Source organism: Neoarius graeffei, chromosome 21 (genome assembly GCF_027579695.1).
Source record: "Neoarius graeffei isolate fNeoGra1 chromosome 21, fNeoGra1.pri, whole genome shotgun sequence".
Taxonomy (NCBI): Eukaryota; Metazoa; Chordata; class Actinopteri; order Siluriformes; family Ariidae; genus Neoarius; species Neoarius graeffei.
Window position 1 is genome coordinate 50,843,041 of NC_083589.1, and position 24,846 is coordinate 50,867,886.

Here is a 24,846-nt window from a genome sequence, read left to right on the forward strand (position 1 = left end):
AAAATGTATCATTTAAAGAGAAAAATTAGGTGATTTTAAATTTCATGACAACAACACATCTCAAAAAAGTTGGGACAAGGCTATGTTTACCACTGTGAGACATCCCCTTTTCTCTTTACAACAGTCTGTAAACGTCTGGAGACTGAGGAGACAAGCTGCTCAAGTTTAGGAATAGGAATGTTAACCCATTCTTGTCTAATGTAGGATTCTAGTTGCTCAACTGTCTTAGGTCTTTTTTGTCGTATCTTCCGTTTTATGATGCGCCAAATGTTTTCTATGGGTGAAAGATCTGGACTGCAGGCTGGCCAGTTCAGTACCCGGACCCTTCTTCTACACAGCCATGATGCTGTAATTGATGCAGTATGTGGTTTGGCATTGTCATGTTGGAAAATGCAAGGTCTTCCCTGAAAGAGCCGTCATCTGGATGGGAGCATATGTTGCTGTAGAACCTGGATATACCTTTCAGCATTGATGGTGTCTTTCCAGATGTGTAAGCTGCCCATGCCACACGCACTAATGCAACCCCATACCATCAGAGATGCAGGCTTCTGAACTGAGCGCTGATAACAACTCGGGTCGTCCTTCTCCTCTTTAGTCCGAATGACACGGCGTCCCTGATTTCCATAAAGAACTTCAAATTTTGATTCGTCTGACCACAGAACAGTTTTCCACTTTGCCACAGTCCATTTTAAATGAGCCTTGGCCCAGAGAAGACGTCTGCACTTCTAGATCATGTTTAGATACGGTTTCTTCTTTGAACTATAGAGTTTTAGCTGGCAACGGCGGATGGCACGGTGAATTGTGTTCACAGATAATGTTCTCTGGAAATATTCCTGAGCCCATTTTGTGATTTCCAATACAGAAGCATGCCTGTATGTGATGCAGTGCCGTCTAAGGGCCGGAAGGTCACAGGCACCCAGTATGGTTTTCCGGCCTTGACCCTTACGCACAGAGATTCTTCCAGATTCTCTGAATCTTTTGATGATATTATGCACTGTAGATGATGATATGTTCAAACTCTTTGCAATTTTACACTGTCGAACTCCTTTCTGATATCGCTCCACTATTTGTCGGCGCAGAATTAGGGGGATTGGTGAGCCTCTTCCCATCTTTACTTCTGAGAGCCGCTGCCACTCCAAGATGCTCTTTTTATACCCAGTCATGTTAATGACCTATTGCCAATTGACCTCATGAGTTGCAATTTGGTCCTCCAGCTGTTCCTTTTTTGTACCTTTAACTTTTCCAGCCTCTTATTGCCCCTGTCCCAACTTTTTTGAGATGTGTTGCTGTCATGAAATTTCAAATGAGCCAATAGTTGGCATGAAATTTCAAAATGTCTCACTTTCGACATTTAATATGTTATCTATGTTCTATTGTGAATACAATATCAGTTTTTGAGATTTGTAAATTACTGTATTCTGTTTTTATTTACAATTTGTACTTTGTCCCAACTTTTTTGGAATCGGGGTTGTAGTTCTAATAGAACCTGGTTAATAGTTTCTTGAACCTGGTTTTAATATCTATCCAGTGTCTCAAAGGTGGATGATAAAATAATTTATAGTGCAGCGATTCTGAATGCTCAAATCTGATTGGTCAGAAAGTATCAGTTGATGTTGTATAACAGCAGGTTTGACAGTAATGTCAGCTGAAATTCGAATCGCAGGTTTATATTAACGCACTCATCCTAACGCATTAAGGTTTTTATACAAGAGTGAGTCAAATGAAAACTTTAAAAGTGCAACATAAATTATAAGTGGATTTAATATTTTGATTATTCAAACCTGGACACTCATTAAAGGAAAACTGAAGGCAAATTTTTTTATCATCAAAATTATATTTATCTCATTTTATTAAATATCAGAACACATTTTTGATCGCTATTTTGTCACCGCTATAGCAAGTTATGAGTGTTTGAAATTATGCTATGTAATATATCAGTCCATATGTCAAAGCAATGGCCGTAAACGAGATTCCTTGAGACCTGTGCGAGACATTGTAGGATGGAAGTAAAACGTACAGCGGAAATCAAAGTGACCGACATCTGCCAACGTTGTCAAAAGACGCGCGCGCCCTCTTTCGAATGCTGATGTAATCAAGCCGGAAGTTTTGCTTATTTTGATAGCAATCAGGAAAGTTTGAAAAAAGTCGGCAGTAATCGTCACTTAAACTCATTTTTGTGCAATATTCCGTTTGGAAAACAGTTTTCAAAATGGCGGCACTGACACCTGGCTGACACGTCACGTTTCGAAGTCTCGCACAAGTCTCGTGAAGATCGCGCGGATAAGCGACGCCTGCCGTGGACCAAACGAACTAAATTCAACATGGCTAAAAACCGAATAGGCTGATAAGTAATCATTTAATTGCAATTAGTTCCCAATACGAGTCACGATATAAGGTTACTAAAACCGAAAACATAATTGAATAACACGTTAATTAAGAAATAAAGCAAGTTTAAAAATGACTTCAGTTCTCCTTTAAGTGCTGAATGTTTGTATTAAGCAACACAGAGACTATGTGGAAAATGATACACTTTTATGATGCCTATTTTCAATAAACAGTATAAAATTGTGTGCGGACCGCATCACCCTGCCCGGTCATTGGTTATGTTCTGATAATATCACGTTTTTTCCTTACATGATCATGATCCATTGTATGCATACTGAAGTTATGATCAGTAATTCAGCATCACTGACAACAACAGCAGCTAGAAAAATATTCACGCTGTGTAATTACATTCGAGAATAAAATACTGCAAAAATTAGAAAATAATAATAATAATAATAATAATAATAATAAGTTAAATTTATATAGTGCCTTTTAAAAAACCCAATGACGCTTTACAATTATAGACAAGGAAAGAAAAAATAAATAAATAAATAATAAAAAGTAAGAAGTCCACCAAGTAGGGTCAGGATGTAATTCCCCTGGTGTAGCAGCCACAGTCCCACCAAAAGGCGCACGAAAACAAGTCCCACATCTCCAGCACCCCCGCCGTGACACCATCAGCAACATCGCTCGAACACCACGCCATGGATCCACAAAGCGAGCAGAGAAGCTCCGCCACGCAGAGCGCTGGTGTGTCCCAAACCGCCTGCACAGCCGCCGCGACACCACCGAGCAACATCGCTCGGAACATCACGCCAAGCGTTAAAGCGCAGAGCGCTGGACAACCACGATGTAAAATGAGCAACGAGCTCACTGCAGTCCATAGCTGGGAGCGCAGGCATCGCCCACGGTGAACCAAGGCCTGGAGGGAACCAACGCCCAAAACTAGGTCCGGAGCTACACCACAACCGGCGGACAAAACACTCAAACAAACATCAAACTACACAAACACGCAGAAAAAAAAATTAGAAAAAGAAATAAAATAAAATAAAAAAGCTCTGGTGAGAAGCGGCAGCCAGAACGTGCACGACGTACTCTCAACCGGAAACGGAAACGAAAAAAAACAAAAAAAACTTGTAAATGTACTTCCATAGAAAACAGATTTCAATGTTGATTAATTAAATTGTGTTTTCCTTGTTCAAAATAGCAGTCAGAATGTTGCCTTTATTAACACACTAAAAAATTATTTGTTGTTTTAACTTAGTTAGTAACTGGGCTGCCTTAAAATTTTGAGTTCATTGAAATTCATTTCGTAAGTTAAATTAATTGTCTCACTGTACTAACTTACTATACGAGTTTCAATGAACTCAAAATTTTAAGGCAGCCCAGTTACTAACTTTATTACTACAGTACTGTGCAAAAGTCTTGGCACCCTTTTTCATACAAACTTTGTTATAGTTTACTATTTTATGACTTCTAAATACATTACTGAGTCAGAAAAAAAAAAAAAACATTTTAGAGTCCAAACGTTCATTTTCCAGCACAAAATTAAATGCTACAGAAAAAAAAAAAGTTTGTATCTGAGCAGCATATTACATAAGAAAGCACTTTTCAGATTAAACAAGAAAACATAATGAAGGCTGCTGGGTTTTGGTGCAAAATTAAGACACGAGTGTGACCGTCAAAGTGTCCAGAAGAACTGTGGCTGGTTCTGGAAGATGCTCAGTAAAACCTACAGCTCATTTCCGCATAAAACTGCACTCATTGTACCTGAGACTACTTTTTTTTTTCCTAAAGCAAAGCATCGTCTCACACCAACTTTGACTTTGTTTCATTTATTATGGCTTACTGATTACTGTTTATAGTGTTTTTTTATGTTGAAACATTTCATTTCATTACTTTTAAGTCATTTTTGGTCTACAGCATTTCTTTACATGTGCCTAAGACTTTTGCACAGTGTATACATACATACATATATAACTAACAGTCTGTCTTTCAGACTGAGTTTCAGTAAAATCCCACACTAACAGCAGCAGAACTGCCAAAGTCTTGAAAGAGAGAGGGAAAAAAAGAAAGAAAAACATGTGTCATTTTGTACTTGTGAAAATGAAAGATGATGTGTGAAATCTGACTCACATTACATGGCTTATTGGATTCATCATTTTGCAGGAAGGGTGTGCAAACTTTTGCAGTACTACTGTATTGAGGTTTTTCACCTGACGTCACAGGGTCACGTAACGCCCCGGTGTCCGCCATTTTGAAGGTCAAGCTAGCTAATGTCAACAACAGTAGCTGGTATGTTACTGTAGCAATGTTTACGTTCAGTCATTTGGATGACTGTTAAAACCTTTCAGTCTCAAGTTTTTCCTTTACTGTATTTACTAGTTTACTGTAATTATGATCCGGCAGCTATTTACACCGGATCCAGTGTAAATAGCTGCCGGAGCCGACGTCCCAGCCTGCCCGAGCGCGCTAGCTCCGGCAAGCTCGGACGTCGGCTCCGGCAGCTATTTACACTGGATCCGGTGTAAATAGCTGCCGGATCATAATTACAGTAAACTAGTAAATACAGTAAAGGAAAAACTTGAGACTGAAAGGTTTTAACAGTCATCCAAATGACTGAACGTAAACATTGCTACAGTAACATACCAGCTACTGTTGTTGACATTAGCTAGTGCTAACAGCTAGCTGCTAGTACACTGCTACAACACAGACACCGACCCTAATAATACAGTTCTTGGTCATTGCCTGGTAACAGCAAATTTATAACGGGCCATGTCTCAACAGACTAAGAAGTTATTTCAATGACATTTAATAACATTTTGTTTATCCTGAGGACCGAAAGTAAATGAAAATGTGAACAAACCTTAGCTGTAATAAGATGGCGACCACCGGCTCCAGGGACGACCCGCTGATGTAGGCATGTTACCCAGCCTGACACAAAATATTTGTAGGCATCCAAACTCTTATACGCTTTCAGATCAATACCTGTGTATGGCGATGGGTTTTTAACGACATAGGTATACAGATCATGTGGGCCGAAGTCAGGTAAAGACGAGGGCTTCGTGTACTTCCGTACGTCAGTGAACAATCCTGGTGGAAGCAGGTAAACGTCGTTCTCTAAGCCTGCTAACCTCAATTTTTGCAAATACCTCTCCCTCTGCTCGCCCTGTAAATGCCCTACGTCGATGGATAGTGAAGGTGTTTTCTGCATCTCGCTCCTTTTTCTTTTATGTTTTTCGTTTGTCGCCTTCCTCGCATTCAAACTGATTCGAGCCGTGACGTCCAAAATGGCAGCATCACATGACTTGGTCACGTGGGTGAAAAACCTCAATAGTAATAACAAGTAGCTGGTTGAGTGTTAGAAAGTTGTGCTATTATTATTATTATTATTATTATTATTATTATTGTGTGTGTGTGTGTGAGTGAGTAAGTAAGTAAGAGAGATATTTGGTGAGTGGGAAACTTTATTATTGCCAAAGACTCTGTTAGTGTGTGAATGAACTCTGGGATTACACCAATTTATATTTCACACGTTTTTGTTTTGTTTTTTCACTTTTTCATACTGTTTTGTTGGTGCGTTGTGTGTGTTTCAGCCTCTGGTGTGATTTTACCCATACAACCTACTTCTCATTTACGTATCCGTTCTTGTTTTCGTCAAATATAAAACAGAGAAAGAGATGATGAGGAGGAAGTAATAAAAAGAGACAGATGGCAACATCACTAAATAACATTGTCACCTCCCTGCGCAGACAGCACACACACACACACACCACAGCACACTGAATTACTGCTGTTTATACGGGGGTGGTTCTCTTTTATTTAACAAGAAGGGTGTGTGTGTGTCCTTGAGCATGCACACAAAAGAATCTATACCTTTGTGCCTGTGACTGTGTATAGACGTGTGTGTTAAGCACACATCATTACATGCATAATCATCTGGTTTGTGTGTTTCCTGTGTTAAAGGGATGTTTGCACTCTGTAATGTGTGTTTATTATTGTGGGATCCATCTTTCACGTATCTCTTAATTAAATGAACCTTGAAGCCATTCACGGATTAAACAATAACACACACATTGGTTTCCTCTCCGACTCATGGATACCGCAAGGGGATTATTCACATGTGCTGTCGATTTAAGTCTCATCAAATCCAGATACACACTAATGCGAGTGAGCCGAGAGACTAAGATGGATAGAACGAGTTGAACTGTAATCAGTTCTTCTGTGGGAATTTGCAGGCACTTTAATGACACTTCAAGCTCAAAGATTAGGGTTAGGATACATTTAAAAGTCAGTTCTATGTGTAACATATAAGAAAGAAAGCACAACTTTATTCATCACACACTTGTGAAATTCCTGTCTGCATTTAACCCATCTGAAGCAGTGAACACACACATGCACACATGCTTGAGCAATGAGCACACACACATACCTAGAGCAGTGGGCAGCCATGCTAACAGTGCCCAAGTGTGTTATATGTACATAATCTCATCTCATGTCATTATCTCTAGCCGCTTTATCCTGTTCTACAGGGTCGCAGGCAAGCTGGAGCCTAACGGGCGAAAGGTGGGGTACACCCTGGACAAGTCGCCAGGTCATCACAGGGCTGACACATAGACACAGACAACCATTCACACTCACATTCACACCTACGGTCAATTTAGAGTTACATTTATATTAATGTAAATAAAATTAAGTGTTGGTTTGTCCTGCAAACAGCAGCATAATGAAAATTATGTGAAATAATTAAGTTATTCCACGAAATCGAGTCGTACATGAGCTGATAGCCGACAAAGCACATAGTGCCGAGTCGGCTATAAGCCATGTACGACGAGATTGAGTGGAATAACTGTTTTATTCTATCCACATTCACTGGATTTTGAGAAACAGCATTTTTATTTTATTTTTTGCAAATTTGATCAACAAAACCTTTATACAAAGCAGTGAAACGACAGTAGCAAGTTGTAAAAAATGCTATTATAATAATTCTTGAAAAAAAGCATACGTTCTTAACATCAGATACTTTTATTCCATATTTTATTGCTTTTTTTTTGTATTTTTTGGGGTTTTGTTTTCGAGTAGTTTTTATTTTGTCCTCGGTTGGTTCAGCAACATGCTCCGCCATTTCTCTACTCACGGTATATAAGCTGACATCCTAGTAGTAGAGTGGGCAATCCGAGCACATGATTGCTCATATCCAGTGAATGTGGAGAGAATAATGTGAAATTATAATGTGAAATGATCTGCATATACAGCACCAGTCAAACGTTTGGACACCCCTACTCTCCTCCTTCATACCGTAGGTTTTTCTGTATTTTGTATTTTCTACATTGTAGAACAATACTGAAGACATCAAAACTATGAAATAACATAGATGGAATTATGTGGTAAACAAAAACTGTTAAAAAAACAAACAATATGTTTCATATTTTAGATTCTTCAGCGTAGCCAGCGTTTACCTTGATGATTATTTGCACATGATCGGCATTATCTTAACCAGCTTCATGAGGTAGTCACCTGGAATGCTTTCCAGTTAACAGGTGCCTCATCAAAAAGTTAATAAGTGCAATTTCTTGCTTTCTTATAAAGTTTGAGATCAAATAGTAAATAATAACAATACAGTAAATAGCCCTATTCCACACCACAACTGTAGTAATTCATATTATGTCAAGAACCATTCAACTAAGTAAAGAGAAACGACATCCATCATTACTTTAAGACATGAAGTGTCTTCATGAATAAAAAATAAATAAATAAATAAATAAATAAATAACATTGAATTAAATGGTGCGAGCAAACTTTTGACTGGTGCTGTTTATACAGAAGAAGTGATTTGGTTCACAATCTGTGTCATGTGTCTTTTTCAGAAAGAGTGCTCCAACTTTGTGCGGGTGCTGCAATCCTACAACCAAACACACCTATATGTGTGTGGCACAGGAGCATTTCACCCAATATGTGTCTACCTGGAGATAGGCAAAAGAGCAGAGGTGTGTATATACACACACACACACACACACACACACACACGTAACCTGCAGAGCTGTGATATTTTATCACTTATCATTTTAACAAGGTATTTTATCCTTGCTGCCTCTCATGTAACACATCTCCCAGATAGATTCACATGCTGCCGTTATAAGGATAGCAAGATTAATTATTCAGAGGATATAATATCAGGCTAACACTTCCACTGACGCCTCGGGAATGATTTCAGCAGAGAAGTACAAAAGGAGAGAGGGGGAGAGAAGCACATTTGTTGAGACATGGTGATTCATATGTAGAGAATGAACTGGTTTTTCTCTAGTGGGAAATAGATGTGCTGATATCTGGTATTTCAGCCTGATTTTTAGGGCTGAAGGTCATGGATTATTGTCAATATACTACACAGCTGGATATTTGGATTACTGGAAATAGAAGATAGAAGAAGAAGAAGCCTTTATATTTGTCACATGTACACTCAAGCACAGCAAAATTCCTCCTCTGCATTTAACCCATCTGAAGCAGCGAATACATGCACACGTGTGCACACATGCACACACACATGCAAACACACGTACCCAGAGCAGGGGGCAGCTATACTACAGTGCCCAGGGAGCAAGTGGGGGTTAGTTGCCTTGCTCAAGGGCACTTCAACCATTCCTGCTGATCCAGGGAATCAAACCAGCAACCTTTTAGTCCCAAAGCTGCTTCTCTAACGGCTTCCCCCAGTATACAGTAACTTGTATATAGTATAGACAGTTATTTATATGTACTGTATATTTGTATATACAGTAACTTGTAGTTTATTTCGTATATGAATGTCATCTGGCAGCACTTTAGGTTCTCTTAATATTTATTTTACGAAATTAGTATTAACAAACCATGAACTTTAGCATTAATACAGCATGCATTGCTAGAAGTGAATCACTAATTAAAAGATTAATTCAACAATTATTTGCCGAAGGCGAGGTGAGACTTCGTCTCGGTTATTATTCACTGATATTCACTGAGCCTGAGGCGGATAATTGTTTTAGTATAAATACACCGGTGATTATTAAAAAAAAAATCATATTTAAAAAAAGTAATTTATTTCAAACTGGGTGGCACAGTGGTGTAGTGGTTAGCACTGTCACCTCACAGAAAGAAGGTTCTGGGTTCGAGCCCAGTGGCCGATGGGGGCCTTTCTGTGTGGAGTTTGCATGTTCTCCCCGTGTCTGCGTGGGTTTCCTCCGGGTGCTCCGGTTTCTCCCACAGTCCAAAGACATGCAGGTTAGGTTAACTGGTGACTCTAAATTGACCGTAGGTGTGAATGTGAGTGTGAATGGTTGTCTGTGTCTATGTGTCAGCCCTGTGATGACCTGGCGACTTGTCCAGGGTGTACCCCGCCTTTCGCCCGTAGTCAGCTGGGATAGGCTCCAGCTTGCCTGCAACCCTGTAGAACAGGATAAGTGGCTACAGATAATGGATGGATGGATGTAGAAAAGTGTTATGAAAATTTAGTAAATCCACCTTATATGTTTCGTAAATACGTTCAGTCGGTAAACATGAAGTTGATGTGCGACAGACCTGAGAACGGTATACACGATATAGAACCCCAAGCTGAAGTTTGGTACCAAGTGGCTATGATTTGTGGTTGCTGATAAAAAGGGTGTTTCGGGTGAACAGAGATACAGACGGATAGACGGACAGAGGTAAATTTTAAAAACAAACACCCCCCACACCCCCAGAGCAGGGGTATAAAAAAAATTATACTATTCTTAGGATAGCCTACTATAATGTATTTTTTTTATTCCTAAATGTTTATCTCCTTTTTCACAGGATAATATTTTCAGGCTGGACACATCCCACTTTGAGAATGGCCGTGGGAAAAGCCCCTATGACCCAAAGATGCTGTCATCCTCTTTACTCATTGGTGGGTTTTTGCAAAATTCTTTTGATTGACATTTCAGAGATTGGTTTTGATCTGTGGATATCTTGATACCCAACACACTTTTTTTTTTTCCTAATGGATAGATGGGGAATTATATTCTGGAACTTCGGCAGACTTCATGGGACGAGACTTTGCCATTTACCGAACCCTCGGCGCTCATCATCCGATCCGGACAGAGCAGCATGACTCCAGATGGCTGAACGGTAAGGCAGCCCATGTGTTTAAAAGACAGCTGATGACTGAGAGGGAAAAAAAGCAAGCAGGTGTGCGTGCGTCTTGGAGAAAATGTCTGAAGAGGATATTAACTGCTGCTGAATGTTTCCTCTGACAGATCGTCTGAATTAGTAGGGACTTACCAGACACAAAAGGTCAAATTCGTCTTTAAAAGGTGGCATCATATTTTCCCAGGATGCTAATCCCCCTCTCATCTGGCCCTGTTATCGGTTCTTATTTCAACCATCCAACACCCAGACCCAGGGTCACCATCACTGCCATAAACTCTGCCATATTGTCATGAGAAAAGATGCTTTTGTGAAGGTATTCTCATCACCTTAATCCCTGTCATCCGTTACCACAGATACATCACATCTCACCTTCATTGTGCCTCTCTGAATGCTGTCTCTCCATCACAAAAGAGCCAGTGCCATTCACAGGATGAGTCCAACAGCCATTCTGTCGAGCCCTTATCAACAGACACACAGTCTCTTCATAAAACTAATGCACTGCATTCAAGAGCTGTGGACTGTTTACATCAAAGAAGCTTTTTGTCTGTTTGTTTTTTAAAGGCAAACTCTTGACCATGCATTCAGGATTCCCATTTCTACACTGTTTTAATACATTTATAATACGTTTCGATGTTAGCAATGCATCTGCTAAGATGAAGTTTGTGCCTCCTGAACTCGTCATGAAATAATAATAATAATAATAATAGTTTTTTTTTTTGTTTAGGCCAGGTTCTTGCCCGAACTGATAATCACATCATCAGTTTTTCTTTGGCTAATCAGACACAGGGTATACCACCACTCTTGCCAGAGCAGTTGGGGGTTAGATGCCTTGATCAAGGGTGCTTCAGCCAGTCCTGTTGGTCCAGGGAATCGAACCAGCAACATTTTGGTCCCAAATCTGCTTCTCTAACCATTAGAAGAAGAAGAAGAAGTCTTTATTTGTCACATGCACACTCAAGAACAAATTCGTCCTCTGCATTTGACCCATCTGAAGCAGTGAACACATACAGTACCTGCAAGCAATGAGCACACACACATACCTAGAGCAGTGGGCAGCTATGCTACAACGCCCGGGGAGCAGTTGGGGGTTAGCTGCCTTGCTCAAGGGCACTTCAGCCCAAGGCCACCCCATGTTAACCTAACGGCATGTCTTTGGAATGTGGGCGAAACCAGAGCACCCCGAGGAAACCCACACAGACATGGGGAGAACATGCAAACTCCATACAGAAAAGCCCCCATCAGCCATTGGGCTCAAACCCAGAGCCTTCTTGCTGTGAGGCAACAGTGCTAACCACTACACCGCTGTGCTGGTTTGTACAGAATTAGGCCATGGCTTCCTCCTAAATAATAATAAGAAGAATTGAATGCTACTGAGGTTGGAAATGCCGGGTAGATCTACCTTCCCTTTTTCATAAATTTACCAATATACATCCAGACACACATATTATATGATAATATGCACGAGTGTGTCCATTCCACATCATTTGAATGATTATGTGGTCTTAAGGCCAATTTATGCTGACAACCCAGTCCTCGCAGATAGCGTCGCAGACAGTGTCTGCGTAGCCCCCCCACCTTCGCAGACGCTCTGCGCGCACCTCCCAAAAATTGTGACCACTGCAGAAGCCTCGCAGACAGCGTCGCAGACAAGAGGGCTCTGATTGGTCCACTCTACATCCGCTGTACACGCACTTCTGCTTCCCTACTTTCCCGGTTTGGTTTGTTTTCACGACCGTCATTTTTAAAAACACGAGTGAAGATGGAGCAGCATGAAGAGCGGTTGATTGAGGAAGTACGTACATCTATACGACTCCAGTTCTAGTCATTATAAAAAAAAAAAGTTCTAGTCATTATAAGTAACCAGAGGATAAACACTCCACTAACCACACCCACCAACTACTCCTAGCGACTTCGCGCCCCCTTGCGTTGTGGCGGTGAATAACATCGCGCATGCCTATTACTCCCCGCTCAACGATAAATTACAACTGTCTGCGAAAAGCTATCTGCGAAAGCCTTGTCGCAAGAGCATGCAGAGGCCTTTAAACAGCACCACTTGTTCATGTGCATGAGTTCTAAGGGTCACTGAGAGTACATTACAATTCAATTTTAATGTGCCGTCATGGTGTGGTCCAAGCATCTCTTAAGATTCAACTGCTGGCTGACTTGAGATACCATAATAGAAATCTTGAATTCTATCCAACATTTCTTGGTATATATTTGCCAGATCCCAAGTTTATTGGCATTCACCTCATCCCTGAGAGCGATAACCCAGAAGACGACAAAATCTTCCTGTTCTTCAAAGAGAACGCCATGGATGGAGAACACACAGGCAAAGCCACCATCTCCAGAATAGCACAACTGTGTAAGGTAACAGTACACATACCTGCACACCTTGACACAAGTAGAACCTCTTGACAAATCTATGAAATCTATGGCTTCCAAGTGGCTCAACAGTAAAATCATCATCATCGTATCATCAGGAGATTGTGCACCTGAATCCTAACGATGTCACAGCCATCCATGGCTAGGAATCAAGAGAGCAAATTTGGCTGTGCTCTCTGGGTGGGAGTGATGGCAAAATCCCTTCTCTGTTAATTACAGAAACATTAGCCAATCATGGGTGTATGTTAGCTCATGTATGCAGAAGAGGGCAGATATCTCTTTCTTCCAAGTGTGTTATACTGCCCTGTGATGCAGCATGAGCAGCAGTTTGAAAAGATGTGAAGGTTGGTTTGGAGGAAGCATGTGTTTGTCGTCACCTTCCCGAGGTAGAGCCATTGCATGATGAGTTAGCAAGTGGGTGGGAATCAGCAAGACCAAATTGGGGAAAGAATGGAAAAACTATGAACCCTTAAGGCCTGGTCCCACTATACCGATAACTATAACTACAACTATAAAGATAACTATAGATCAGTCCCCTGCAGTTTATGTGGTTGGTCGTCACACCAGACCGATAACGATACCTATATCCCAGGCCTGGGTTTATCCGTATCCATGAGATCCATCCTTTTTCCATCCTTTTTCCAGGCCTGGACCTGATCTGATAAAACATCTGACCAGTCAGGCAATTGTTTACATGTCTGAGCACGTGCTATTTTTCCCTGGACATCCTTATTGTGTCATGAAGTCACAGAATACAGAATCACGGAAAATAAAAAAATATAATACAAAGCACGGATCTTTTATTCACGGATATGTGATATTTTCTGTGAAATATCGATCTTAACTTAATAAAGTAAACATATAAATGCAGGTAAGATATTTTAATTATGAACTTTGCCAGTCCAAGCATTTAATTGTTTTTGACTTCTTAATTTTTTATCCATGATGCATTATCTGAATGAAATCGGTAACCAGTCTGTAATATACTGAAACGTCCGTGACCGATCCATCAATTATTAGCATCCATGATGCATCCGTATTAAAATCCATAACCACTCCGTATTTTGTATCCTTTTTTTAGTATATTTCCGTAATCCGTGACCTATCCATATTTTGTCAACCACCGGAGAGTGTCCACGGGTTGTTTTGAAGCCCAAGCTATAAGTATGACCCGGAATAATGTGCTACTACTTGGAAAAAACTTCCATGACTATTCGTAAGTTGCATGCATTTATTTCCCTGAGTGTCAGGACCAAGCGATATTAGAGTCGGGACTATACCGTAGTTGTGGTGTGACTGCTGCAGACTGGAACTAAATTCAGGTAGAGGTATAGTCATAGTTGTAGTTATAGTTATCGGTGTTGTGGGACCGGGCCCTTAGCTATTCCTGAGATGTGTATCTGTATATGATGTGTGTGTTATCCAGAATGATGAGGGAGGACACAGGAGTCTGGTGAACAAATGGACTACGTTCCTAAAAGCTAAACTGACGTGTTCCGTCCCAGGGCTCAACGGCATTGATACACACTTTGATGAGCTCCGTAAGTGGGTGTTCATTTTTCCACTCGAAAGAGCTACATTAGATAAAACTTATTCTCTGTCCAAGAGGAATGAACTTTGCAATGTTTTGCCCTTTCAGAGGACGTGTTTTTGATGACTGCCAAAGACCCAAGGAACCCAGTCATCTATGCGGTTTTCACGACCTCCAGGTAAAAGCAATCACTCCTCTCCTCTCTTTGTCTTGTTCTTCATTAAGGACATGCATGTCAGATGCACACTATGATACAACTCCGCTGTTCAGACATGCCTCTTTCCATCATGCCTAAATCCGTCAGACCTACAGTGGTGCTTGAAAGTTTGTGAACCCTTTAGAATTTTCTATATTTCTGTATAAATATGACCTAAAACACCATCAGATTTTCACACAAGTCCTAAAAGTAGATAAAGAGAACCCAATTAAATAAATGAGACAAAAATATTATACTTGGTCATTTATTTATTGAGGAAAATGATCCAATATTACATATCTGTGAGTGGCAAAAGTATGTGAACCTCTAGGATTAGCAGTTAATTTGAAGGTGAAATTAGAGTCAGGTGTTTTCAATCAATGGGATGACAATCTGGTGTGCACCCTGTTTTATTTAAAGAACAGGGATCTATCAAAGTCTGATCTTCACAACATGTTTGTGGAAGTGTATCATAGCATGAACAAAGGAGATTTCTGAGGACCTCAGAAAAAGCGTTGTTGATGCTCATCAGGCTGGAAAAGGTTACAAAACCATCTCTAAAGAGTTTGGACTCCACCAATCCACAGTCAGACAGATTGTGTACAAATGGAGGAAATTCAAGACCATTGTTACCCTCCCCAGGAGTGGTCGACCAACAAAGGTCACTTCAAGAGCAAGATGTGTAATAGTCGGCGAGGTCACAAAGGACCCCAGGGTAACTTCTAAGCAACTGAAGGCCTCTCTCACATTGGCTAATGTTCATGAGTCCACCATCAGGAGAACACTGAACAACAATGGTGTGCATGGCAGGGTTGCAAGGAGAAAACCACTGCTCTCCAAAAAGAACATTGCTGCTCGTCTGCAGTTTGCTAAAGATCACATGGACAAGCCAGAAGGCTATTGGAAAAATGTTTTGTGGACAGATGAGACCAAAATAGAACTTTTTGGTTTCAATGAGAAGCGTTATGTTTGGAGAAAGGAAAACACTGCATTCCAGCATAAGAACCTTATCCCATCTGTGAAACATGGTGGTGGGAGCGTCATGGTTTGGACCTGTTTTGCTGCATCTGGGCCAGGACGGCTTGCCGTCATTGATGGAACAATGAATTCTGAATTATACCAGCAAATTCTAAAGGAAAATGTCAGGACATCTGTCCATGAACTGAATCTCAAGAGAAGATGGGTCATGCAGCAAGACAACGACCCTAAGCACACAAGTCGTTCTACCAAAGAATGGTTAAAGAAGAATAAAGTTAATGTTTTGGAATGCCCAAGTCAAAGTCCTGACTTTAATCCAATCGAAATGTTGTGGAAGGACCTGAAGCGAGCAGTTCATGTGAGGAAACCCACCAACATCCCAGAGTTGAAGCTGTTCTGTACGGAGGAATGGGCTAAAATTCCTCCAAGCCGGTGTGCAGGACTGATCAACAGTTACCGGAAACGTTTAGTTGCAGTTATTGCTGCACAAGGGGGTCACACCAGATACTGAAAGCAAAGGTTCACATACTTTTGCCACTCACAGATATGTAATATTGGATTATTTTCCTCAATAAATAAATGACCAAGTATAATATTTTTGTTTCATTTGTTTAACTGGGTTCTCTTTATCTGCTTTTAGGACTTGTGTGAAAATCTGATGATGTTTTAGGCCATATTTATGCAGAAATATAGAAAATTCTAAAGCGTCCACAAACTTTCAAGCACCACTGTAGGGAAAGGAAAGACACCTTTATCCAACATTCAAACTCCTATGTACTGTATCTACTGCCTGATCAGCAGCATCTCAGCCCAATCTGGAGGAAATGTGATTAAAATAGGAAGCCAAGTGGAACAAAAGCAGACAAACAAGTTACATGAGAAGGCCAGACTTTGAGGATAATGGATGAGCATGCAGTGCTTTCACACATATTGCCTGGGTGCGTGTTTATGCAAAGGAGATATGAGGAAGAGAGCAAGCACATCATGATTCATTACTGTCAAGCAGCAATAAAAGCAGTGCAGTCGGCCAGAGCGAACTCAGCACTCCCGCCTCGCCACATATCTAATGTATGCAAAGAACAAGATCCTCAAAAATTCAATTACCAGCTTTGAGGAATTAGACCGCTTTAATTGGCTTTCTAAGTGCTCTGTTCTAGAGATGAATAGAAGTGCATTCTGGGGACTGGCATTTAATATTACCACTTAATGAACCTCCGAGGCTACAGCACTGGATCAATGTTTTATCTGAGTGTGTGTGGGTGGATGTGTGTATACGTGTCTGCGACCTTGACTGTGTAAAATCGCTATGATCATTTCCAGTGTACCAAATTGAATTTTTTCCCTAACATATTTTACAAATGCAGTCAATCTCCTTCAATTTCTGATTACTCCCATCAGATGCACAAAGACGTGTCTTTTATTTCTTTTCTTTTTTTTTATTCTGTGATATGAAACTAAATTTTCTTCCTGTTCTTCTGCACAGTAACATCTTTCGTGGGTCAGCTATCTGCATGTACAGCATGGCTGATATCAGGAGGGTGTTTCTAGGCCCCTACGCCCACAGAGATGGGCCAAATTACCAGTGGGTGCCCTTCCAAGGCAGGGTCCCATACCCCCGCCCCGGCACAGTAAGTTCCTGGTTCAGAATGTGCTTTACTAAATGTGTACTTTTGTATAAAATGATGTAACTCTTGTACATTGAAGCCAGTTGTGTATATATAACCATATTTGTTCTATCCACATTCACTGGATATGAGCAATCGTGCGCTCTGATTGGCTACTCTACTACTAGAATATCAGCTCATATACCGTGAGTAGAGAAAAACAAAATGGCGGAGCGTGTTGCTGAATCAACCGAGGACGAAATAAAAACTCTATTTGCAAACAAAACCCAAAAAAATACAAAAAAGCAACAAAATATGGAATGAAAGTATTTGATGGGGAGAACGTACCTTTTTATTTTTCAAGAATTATTATTATAGCATTTTTCACAAATTGCTCCTGTCATTTCGCCAGTTTGTTTACATTCTAAGCAGAAATTATTTTGTTGGACGTTTTGTATAAAGTTATTTATCGAGTTTTCCAAAAATACAAATTAAAATGCTCTGTTTCTCAAAATTCAGTGAATGTGGATAGAATAAAACAGTGATTCCACTCAATCTCGTCGTACATGGATTATAGATAACTCGGCTATCGGCTCATGTACGACTTGATTTCATGGAATAACTGTTAAATATTATACCACAGCCCTGTGATGACCTGGCGACTTGTCCAGGGTGTACCCCGCCTTTCGCCCGTAGTCAGCTGGGATAGGCTCCAGCTTGCCTGCGACCCTGTAGAAGGATAAAGCGGCTAGAGATAATGAGATGAGATGAGATATTATACCACATAGAACTTATACCATAGTGCTGTTGAATGCTCTATTCTGATTGGTCAGAAGGTGTTCAGACACTTGTTTTAATACATTATCGTTTCTATCGTAACAACAACTTACACAGGGACTTGTACGGCAGATGATCTACAAATATATCTGAAAGTGTGTGGTGAAGTTTTCTGTGAGCAGACATTTATTTCACATTTTTAGAAGGAGTCGCGAGTGTCAGCATTTAGTAACAGTCAGTGGTAAAGCTGTAAATTTAGGTTTTCTCACACTGGAAAGTCTTCATGACAGAAGACTTTGCACATTCTGGTTTCTCAGTAACACGACAAGCTGCATTCTTTTTGTCTTATTAACTTCAAGAGTGAGAAAAATTAAGCTGCTGAGGGAATGAGCTCCATGCCATGTTGTGTTTTTATTCCTTATATAGTCGCACAAATGTTAAAGGAGAACTGAAGGCAAATTTTTTTTATTATCAAAATTCTATTTCTCATTTTATTAAATATCGGAATGCATGTTTGATCGCTATTTTGTCACTGCTATAGCAAGTTATGAGTGTTTGAAATATGCCCTGTAATATATCAGTCCATGTCAAAGCAACGGCCGTAAACGAGATTCGCTGAGACCTGTGCGAGACATCGTAGGATGGAAGTAAAACGTACAGCGGAAATCAAAGTGACCGACATCTGCCAACATTGTCAAAAGACGCGTGCGCCCTCTTTCGAATGCTGATGTAATCAAGCCGGAAGTTTTGTTTGTTTTGATAGCAATCAGGAAAGTTTGAAAAAAGTAGGAAGTAATCAACATTTAAACTCATTTTTGTGTAATATTTCATTTGGAAAACAGTTTTCAAAATGGCAGCACTGACACCTGGCTGATACTTCACGTTTCGAAGTCTCGCACAAGTCTCGTGAAGATCGTACGGCTAAGCAACGCCTGCCGTGGACCAAACAAATTAAATTCAACATGGCTAAAAACCGAATAGGCCGATAAGTATAATATTTAATTGCAATTAGTTGCCAATACGAGTCACGATATAAGGTTACTAAAACCGAAACGTAATTGAATAACACGTTAATTAAGAAATAAAGCAAGTTTAAAAATGACTTCAGTTCTCCTTTAAACTGGAGTGTCCCCAGCTGAAGTAATCTCATCTTCTTCTCACTCCTTCCACAGTGCCCCAGTAAAACCTTTGGTGGCTTTGATACCACCAAAGACCTTCCAGATGATGTGATTACATTCGCCCGTCTGCACCCTGCCATGTATAACCCAGTGCAGCCGGTTGGTGGACGACCCATCGTGGTGCGCACAGATGCAGAGTACCAGTTCACCCAGCTAGTGGTGGACCGTGTTGAGGCTGAGGACGGGCAGTATGATGTCATGTTCATTGGCACAGGCTAGTATCTATTCACCACGACACTGAAGAATGAGACAAGGTTGAGGACCACCACTGACTAGATATTATTATGGTTGATGGACTTTTCTAAACATAGTAACACCAACATGGTAATGGCATGGTACTTGTACAAGTGTATCAGCTGTAGTACTGCCATTGCTTACATAAGTGATCACCCTGAAACTGAATTACACTTCATTGGAATTATGTCATTACTCCATTGCTGTAAACCCATAAATTAGTTCTTGTGCAACCATTAATGGAATGGAGTCAACAGTTAAAGAGCTGCAGTATATTCAGTGTCCCCTGATCCTGCTCCGAAAAGGCTCCAGATTATGTTGGAGAACATATCTACAAAGAGAACATCATGAAGACCAAGGTGCTACTAAACAAATCTGGTACAAAGTTTCTGAAATGGTATCAGAGAGGGGGTGGCTATTAAAAAAAAAAGGGGCTCACTAAATCTCACTGACCAGGTGAAGAGGGGATTAGTCAAAGAAGTAACCAAAAGGCCAAGGATATTTCTGCACATAATGCTTCCACCACCATGTTTCACTGTTTAGATGATATTCTCAGCAGTTCTAATAGGTCACCACTAATTAACATTAGGTCAGTGGTGGTTGAAGAGTTTACTTCATGTATGTATAGATGACTTGCAACCACGTGATCAAAATGTGCTACGTCATGAGCGTCCGCCATGATGGTGGAGCTACAAAGCAACTAGGATGGCAGCCGCTGAAAGCGTGTCTGTAAACAATACTGAATTTTCTCAGTATTACCATGATTTGAACGGTCGAGCGAAGATTCGATACAAAGAGAAGATACGTGTAGATATGTGTGGTTTTGACCCATATTATTTTTAAAAAGTCAGATTTTTCTGAAGATAAGACGCTTCTACCGACCATCGAGTACCCAGATATCACATTCTATCTGGTTTGGCTGCCGAAGAATCGAGTCTGATCTTGGACGAAACAGCCCATTTTCTGAGTGGGTGCCCAGTCTGGATTGTTTCTGTCGTATAATTTAGCTGGCGCTCCTAGAAGCAAAATGGTAATACATGTGTTAAAATTGTAACAATAACTGAGTGAACCATGACAAGAGAACACTCATTTTATAGCAAAATTCTAACAACATGAAATAAAATTCTTCCATGATATTATTGAGAAAGCTTTTGACTCTCAACTGAGATAAAATGATCACTGCAAACACGAGCTGTTTTGGTTTTAGCCTCTGTTAGATCAGCCCTGCCGAAGTTGTTCAGCCTTGCTCGTCTCCTCTCCGTACTAAACCTCAGAGTTTCCTCGCCCTCTTTCCGAATCACAGACGGAATTCTAAAAAATTGGAATGTGCCACGGTCACAAGTACTGTCGTGACCGCAACCGTATACAGCACAAAGATATGGCAGAGCTAAAAGAACACTTAAAGCAGTGGAAAAACAAAAAGTTGCGCACACGTGACTATGTTTTTTATGGAATGTCACCTGACCCCGCATTTGTACGGTATATCCACCAACATGGCCGATATCCGGGTTTCTATTTTGCTTTGACGTCACTTGCAAGTCAAGGATATACAGTACCAGTCAAAAGTTTGGACACGCCTTCGAAGTCAATGTTTTGTTTTTTATTAAGGAAAAGACACTTTGTGTTTTAAAGTAATGATGGATGTCGTTTCTCTTTACTTATTTGAATGGTCTTTGACATAATATGGATTACTACAGTTGTGGATGGAATAGGGCTATTTACTGTATTTTTATTATTTTCTATTTACTGTTTGATCTCAAACATGGGGCAGCACGGTGGTGTAGTGGTTAGCGCTGTCGCCTCACAGCAAGAAGGTCCGGGTTCGAGCCCCGTGGCCGGCGAGGGCCTTTCTGTGTGGAGTTTGCATGTTCTTCCCGTGTCCGCGTGGGTTTCCTCCGGGTGCTCCGGTTTCCCCCACAGTCCAAAGACATGCAGGTTAGGCTAACTGGTGACTCTAAATTGACCGTAGGTGTGAATGTGAGTGTGAATGGTTGTCTGTGTCTATGTGTCAGCCCTGTGATGACCTGGCGACTTGTCCAGGGTGTACCCCGCCTTTCGCCCGTAGTCAGCTGGGATAGGCTCCAGCTTGCCTGCGACCCTGTAGAACAGGATAAAGCGGCTAGAGATAATGAGATGAGATGAGATCTCAAAAACATTAAGAAGGCAAGAAATTAATCCACTAAGTAACTTTTGATGAGGCAGAGCTGTTAATTGAAAAGCATTTCAGGTGACTACCTCATGAAGCTGGTTAAGATAATGCTAATAGTGTGTAAAGCGTCATCAAGGTAAACGCTGGCTACTTTGAAGAATCTAAAATATGAAACATATTTTGTTATTCTTTACCACATAATTCCATATCTGTTCTATATGTTGTTTCATAGTTTTGATGTCTTCAGTGTTGTTCTACAATGTAGAAAATGAATGAATGAACCCTTTATTGTCACTGTTTCCAGTGAAATTGACCATCAACCTGTCCTTACAGAGGGGGAACAGGACAGGAAGACAGGGATAAAATAAAAGGAAACACAGTAGTAACATGAGGAAAGATGAGGAAAAAAGAACACCCCCCCCCACTATGCTCCTATCAGGAGTACAGTGTGGAAGCATTTAAAAGCCTCTGCACAAGCACACATAACACAAGTACACTTTAAAACACGGGACTGGGGGGGGAAAGGGGGGAAGGAGGGGGCAATCAGGGGTTGGGGGGAAGGGGGTAGGAGGGGAGGGGAGGGGAGGAGGTAGAGGTAACCCAGCGCAAGCAAGCAGCCGTCCGCTCCTGCAGCCATGCAAGCGGCGCTGGTCACGCACCCACTTGTCACACTGGGGGTGAAAAACAGCGACCATGGAAAATTGTGGAAGGAATGCGAAGAATGCGAGAGTGTCTCCCAGCAGTGACTTTCTGGGGGAAATGTTTTCCCAGCAACGGCCTTGATCAAGGCCGGTGCTGTTCAGGGAGCCGAATGTCGATAAGATAGAGATTGTTTGGTCTTTCGAACAGACGCAGTCTTTATACGTCCACACCACTCATCCATATCTGTCCATTTTATCTATTCTGTTCAATTCAATTCCATTTGGTCTCCGAAATACGTATTCCTTGCAAAGCTGAAAGCTGCTCCGAGATAACAACCATTTTGTGGTTAAAGAAAATACAAAAAAAAAAAAAAACAACCTATGAATGAGTAGGTCTGTCCAAACTTTTGACTGGTGTTGTATGTATATGTATGTACAGATATAGGGACAGTGCTGAAGGTGGTGACCATCCCCAGAGAGAGCTGGCACGACCTGGAAGAAGTGGTGCTGGAGGAGATGACCGTCTTTAGGGTATGCTCCTCAACACCAGCGCAGTTACATTTCCGTGTTCAGTAATATTCACATGAAAAATACCAGTAACTAGGAGCTGTTTTTTCTTCTGTAGGAACCCACCCCTATCACTGCTATGGAGCTCTCGACTAAACAAGTAAGTCTATGAATGATAGTTGGATGAGAGCACTTAGGGCTCATAAAATTTTACTTACTGGTTTCTATTTGCTTCCAACAGCAACAGCTCTACCTGGGTTCAGCTGTGGGCATATCCCAGATGCCACTGCATCGCTGTGAGGTGTATGGCAAAGCATGTGCTGAATGCTGTTTGGCCAGAGATCCATATTGCGCCTGGGATGGCACTGAGTGCTCCAGATATTTCCCTACCGCAAAGAGGTCAGGACTTGCATTCAGACCTACTTACAGTTGAGTGCAAAGCATTGCATACTGTTAGGGTAAAACGAATAAGACAAAAATATTTTGTACCAAGAAGATTTTCATTTTCCCATCCAAAATCCATACAAGATACAAACTTGTGCGCTCATTTGTACCTTCTAGTAAATCAGCCTATCTGGAAACATACCAAAGTTTAGAGCATTAAAGGAGAACTGAAGTCATTTTTAAACTTGCTTTATTTCTTAATTAACGTGTTATTCAATTACGTTTGCAGTTTTAGTAACCTTATATCGTGACTCGTATTGGCAACTAATTGCAATTAAATATTATACTTATCGGCCTATTCAGTTTTTAGCCATGTTGAATTTAGTTCGTTTGGTCCACAGCAGGTGTCGCTTATCCACGCGATCTTCACAAGACTTGTGCGAGACTTCGAAACATGAAGTGTCAGCCAGGTGTCAGTGCCACCGTTTTGAAAACTGTTTTCCAAACGAAATATTGCACAAAAACGAGTTTAAATGACGATTACTGCCTACTTTTATCAAACTTTCCTGACTGCTATCAAAACAAACAAAACTTCCGGCTTGATTACGTCAGCATTCGAAAGAGGGCGCGTGCGCGTCTTTTGACAGTGTTGGCAGATGTTGGTCACTTTGATTTCCGCTATACATTTTACTTCCGTCCTACGATGTCTTGCACAGGTCTCAACGAATCTTGTTTACGGCCATTGCTTTGACATATGGACTGATATATTACATAGCATATTTCAAAACACTCATAACTTGCTATAGCAGTGACAAAACAGCGATCAAAAAATGCATTCCTATATTTAATAAAATGAGAAATAGAATTTTGATCTCATCTCATTATCTCTAGCCGCTTTATCCTGTTCTACAGGGTTGCAGCCAAGCTGGAGCCTATCCCAGCTGACTACGGGCGAAAGGCGGGGTACACCCTGGACAAGTCGCCAGGTCATCACAGGGCTGACACATAGACAACCATTCACACTCACACCTACGGTCAATTTAGAGTCACCAGTTAACCTAACCTGCATGTCTTTGGACTGTGGGGGAAACCGGAGCACACCCACACGGACATGGGGAGAACATGCAAACTCCACACAGAAAGGCCCTTGCCGGCCACGGGGCTCGAACCCGGACCTTCTTGCTGTGAGGCAACAGCCCTAACCACTACACCACCGTGCTGCCCTAGAATTTTGATAATAAAAAAATTTGCCTTCAGTTCTCCTTTAATTCAACCTTTCGTAGTTTAACCACCACGTACTCATAAGCAAAGCAACAGAAACTCCATTTCTGCAGTTTTTAAATATAATGTACCACCTACATTGCTTATACCACAGGATAGTTTCCGTAAAGAATATAGAAGACACACACGGAGCTCCCTCAGCTCTTCACCACAAGCACATATCATCTCTCCTGTAAAGTATACAACTCTTTCCATTGTGTAGTGTGGATACCATGTGTAGCCATGATATTAAGGCATTTCCTCTTTGGCAAATGTGGGCATGGCGACACCCTCCTCATCAAATACTGGAGAAATTTTTCATTCCACCAGTCCAGCAATGAAGAACAGACTTCTCACACTTCACACTCGTACTCTTATCACCTAGGACAAGGGGGGGGGGGGGGGGGGGTGGATGGAATTACAGGGTGTGACACATCAAGACAGCGTAAGATGAAGAGTAAGAGGAAGAGAGATTTAAAGGAGAACTGAAGGCAATTTTTTTATTATCAAAATTTTATTTATCTCATTTTATTAAATATCGGAATGCATTTCTGATCGCTATTTTGT

At 41.0% G+C, this 24,846-nt stretch overlaps 1 protein-coding gene across 1 annotated transcript in view; it reads left to right on the forward strand.

Moving 5' to 3' along the window:
* The window catches only part of sema3aa (sema domain, immunoglobulin domain (Ig), short basic domain, secreted, (semaphorin) 3Aa), a 90,238-nt gene that overhangs the window by 50,178 nt on the left and 15,214 nt on the right, over nt 1–24,846 (forward strand). Inside the window, exons 4-14 of the mRNA XM_060903318.1 lie at nt 8,193–8,312; nt 10,123–10,216; nt 10,318–10,437; nt 12,683–12,825; nt 14,267–14,381; nt 14,480–14,549; nt 17,029–17,173; nt 19,099–19,318; nt 22,568–22,659; nt 22,754–22,795; nt 22,877–23,034. Coding sequence (XP_060759301.1) covers nt 8,193–8,312; nt 10,123–10,216; nt 10,318–10,437; nt 12,683–12,825; nt 14,267–14,381; nt 14,480–14,549; nt 17,029–17,173; nt 19,099–19,318; nt 22,568–22,659; nt 22,754–22,795; nt 22,877–23,034 — 1,319 coding nt within the window. The remainder of the gene's footprint in view (nt 1–8,192; nt 8,313–10,122; nt 10,217–10,317; nt 10,438–12,682; nt 12,826–14,266; nt 14,382–14,479; nt 14,550–17,028; nt 17,174–19,098; nt 19,319–22,567; nt 22,660–22,753; nt 22,796–22,876; nt 23,035–24,846) is intronic.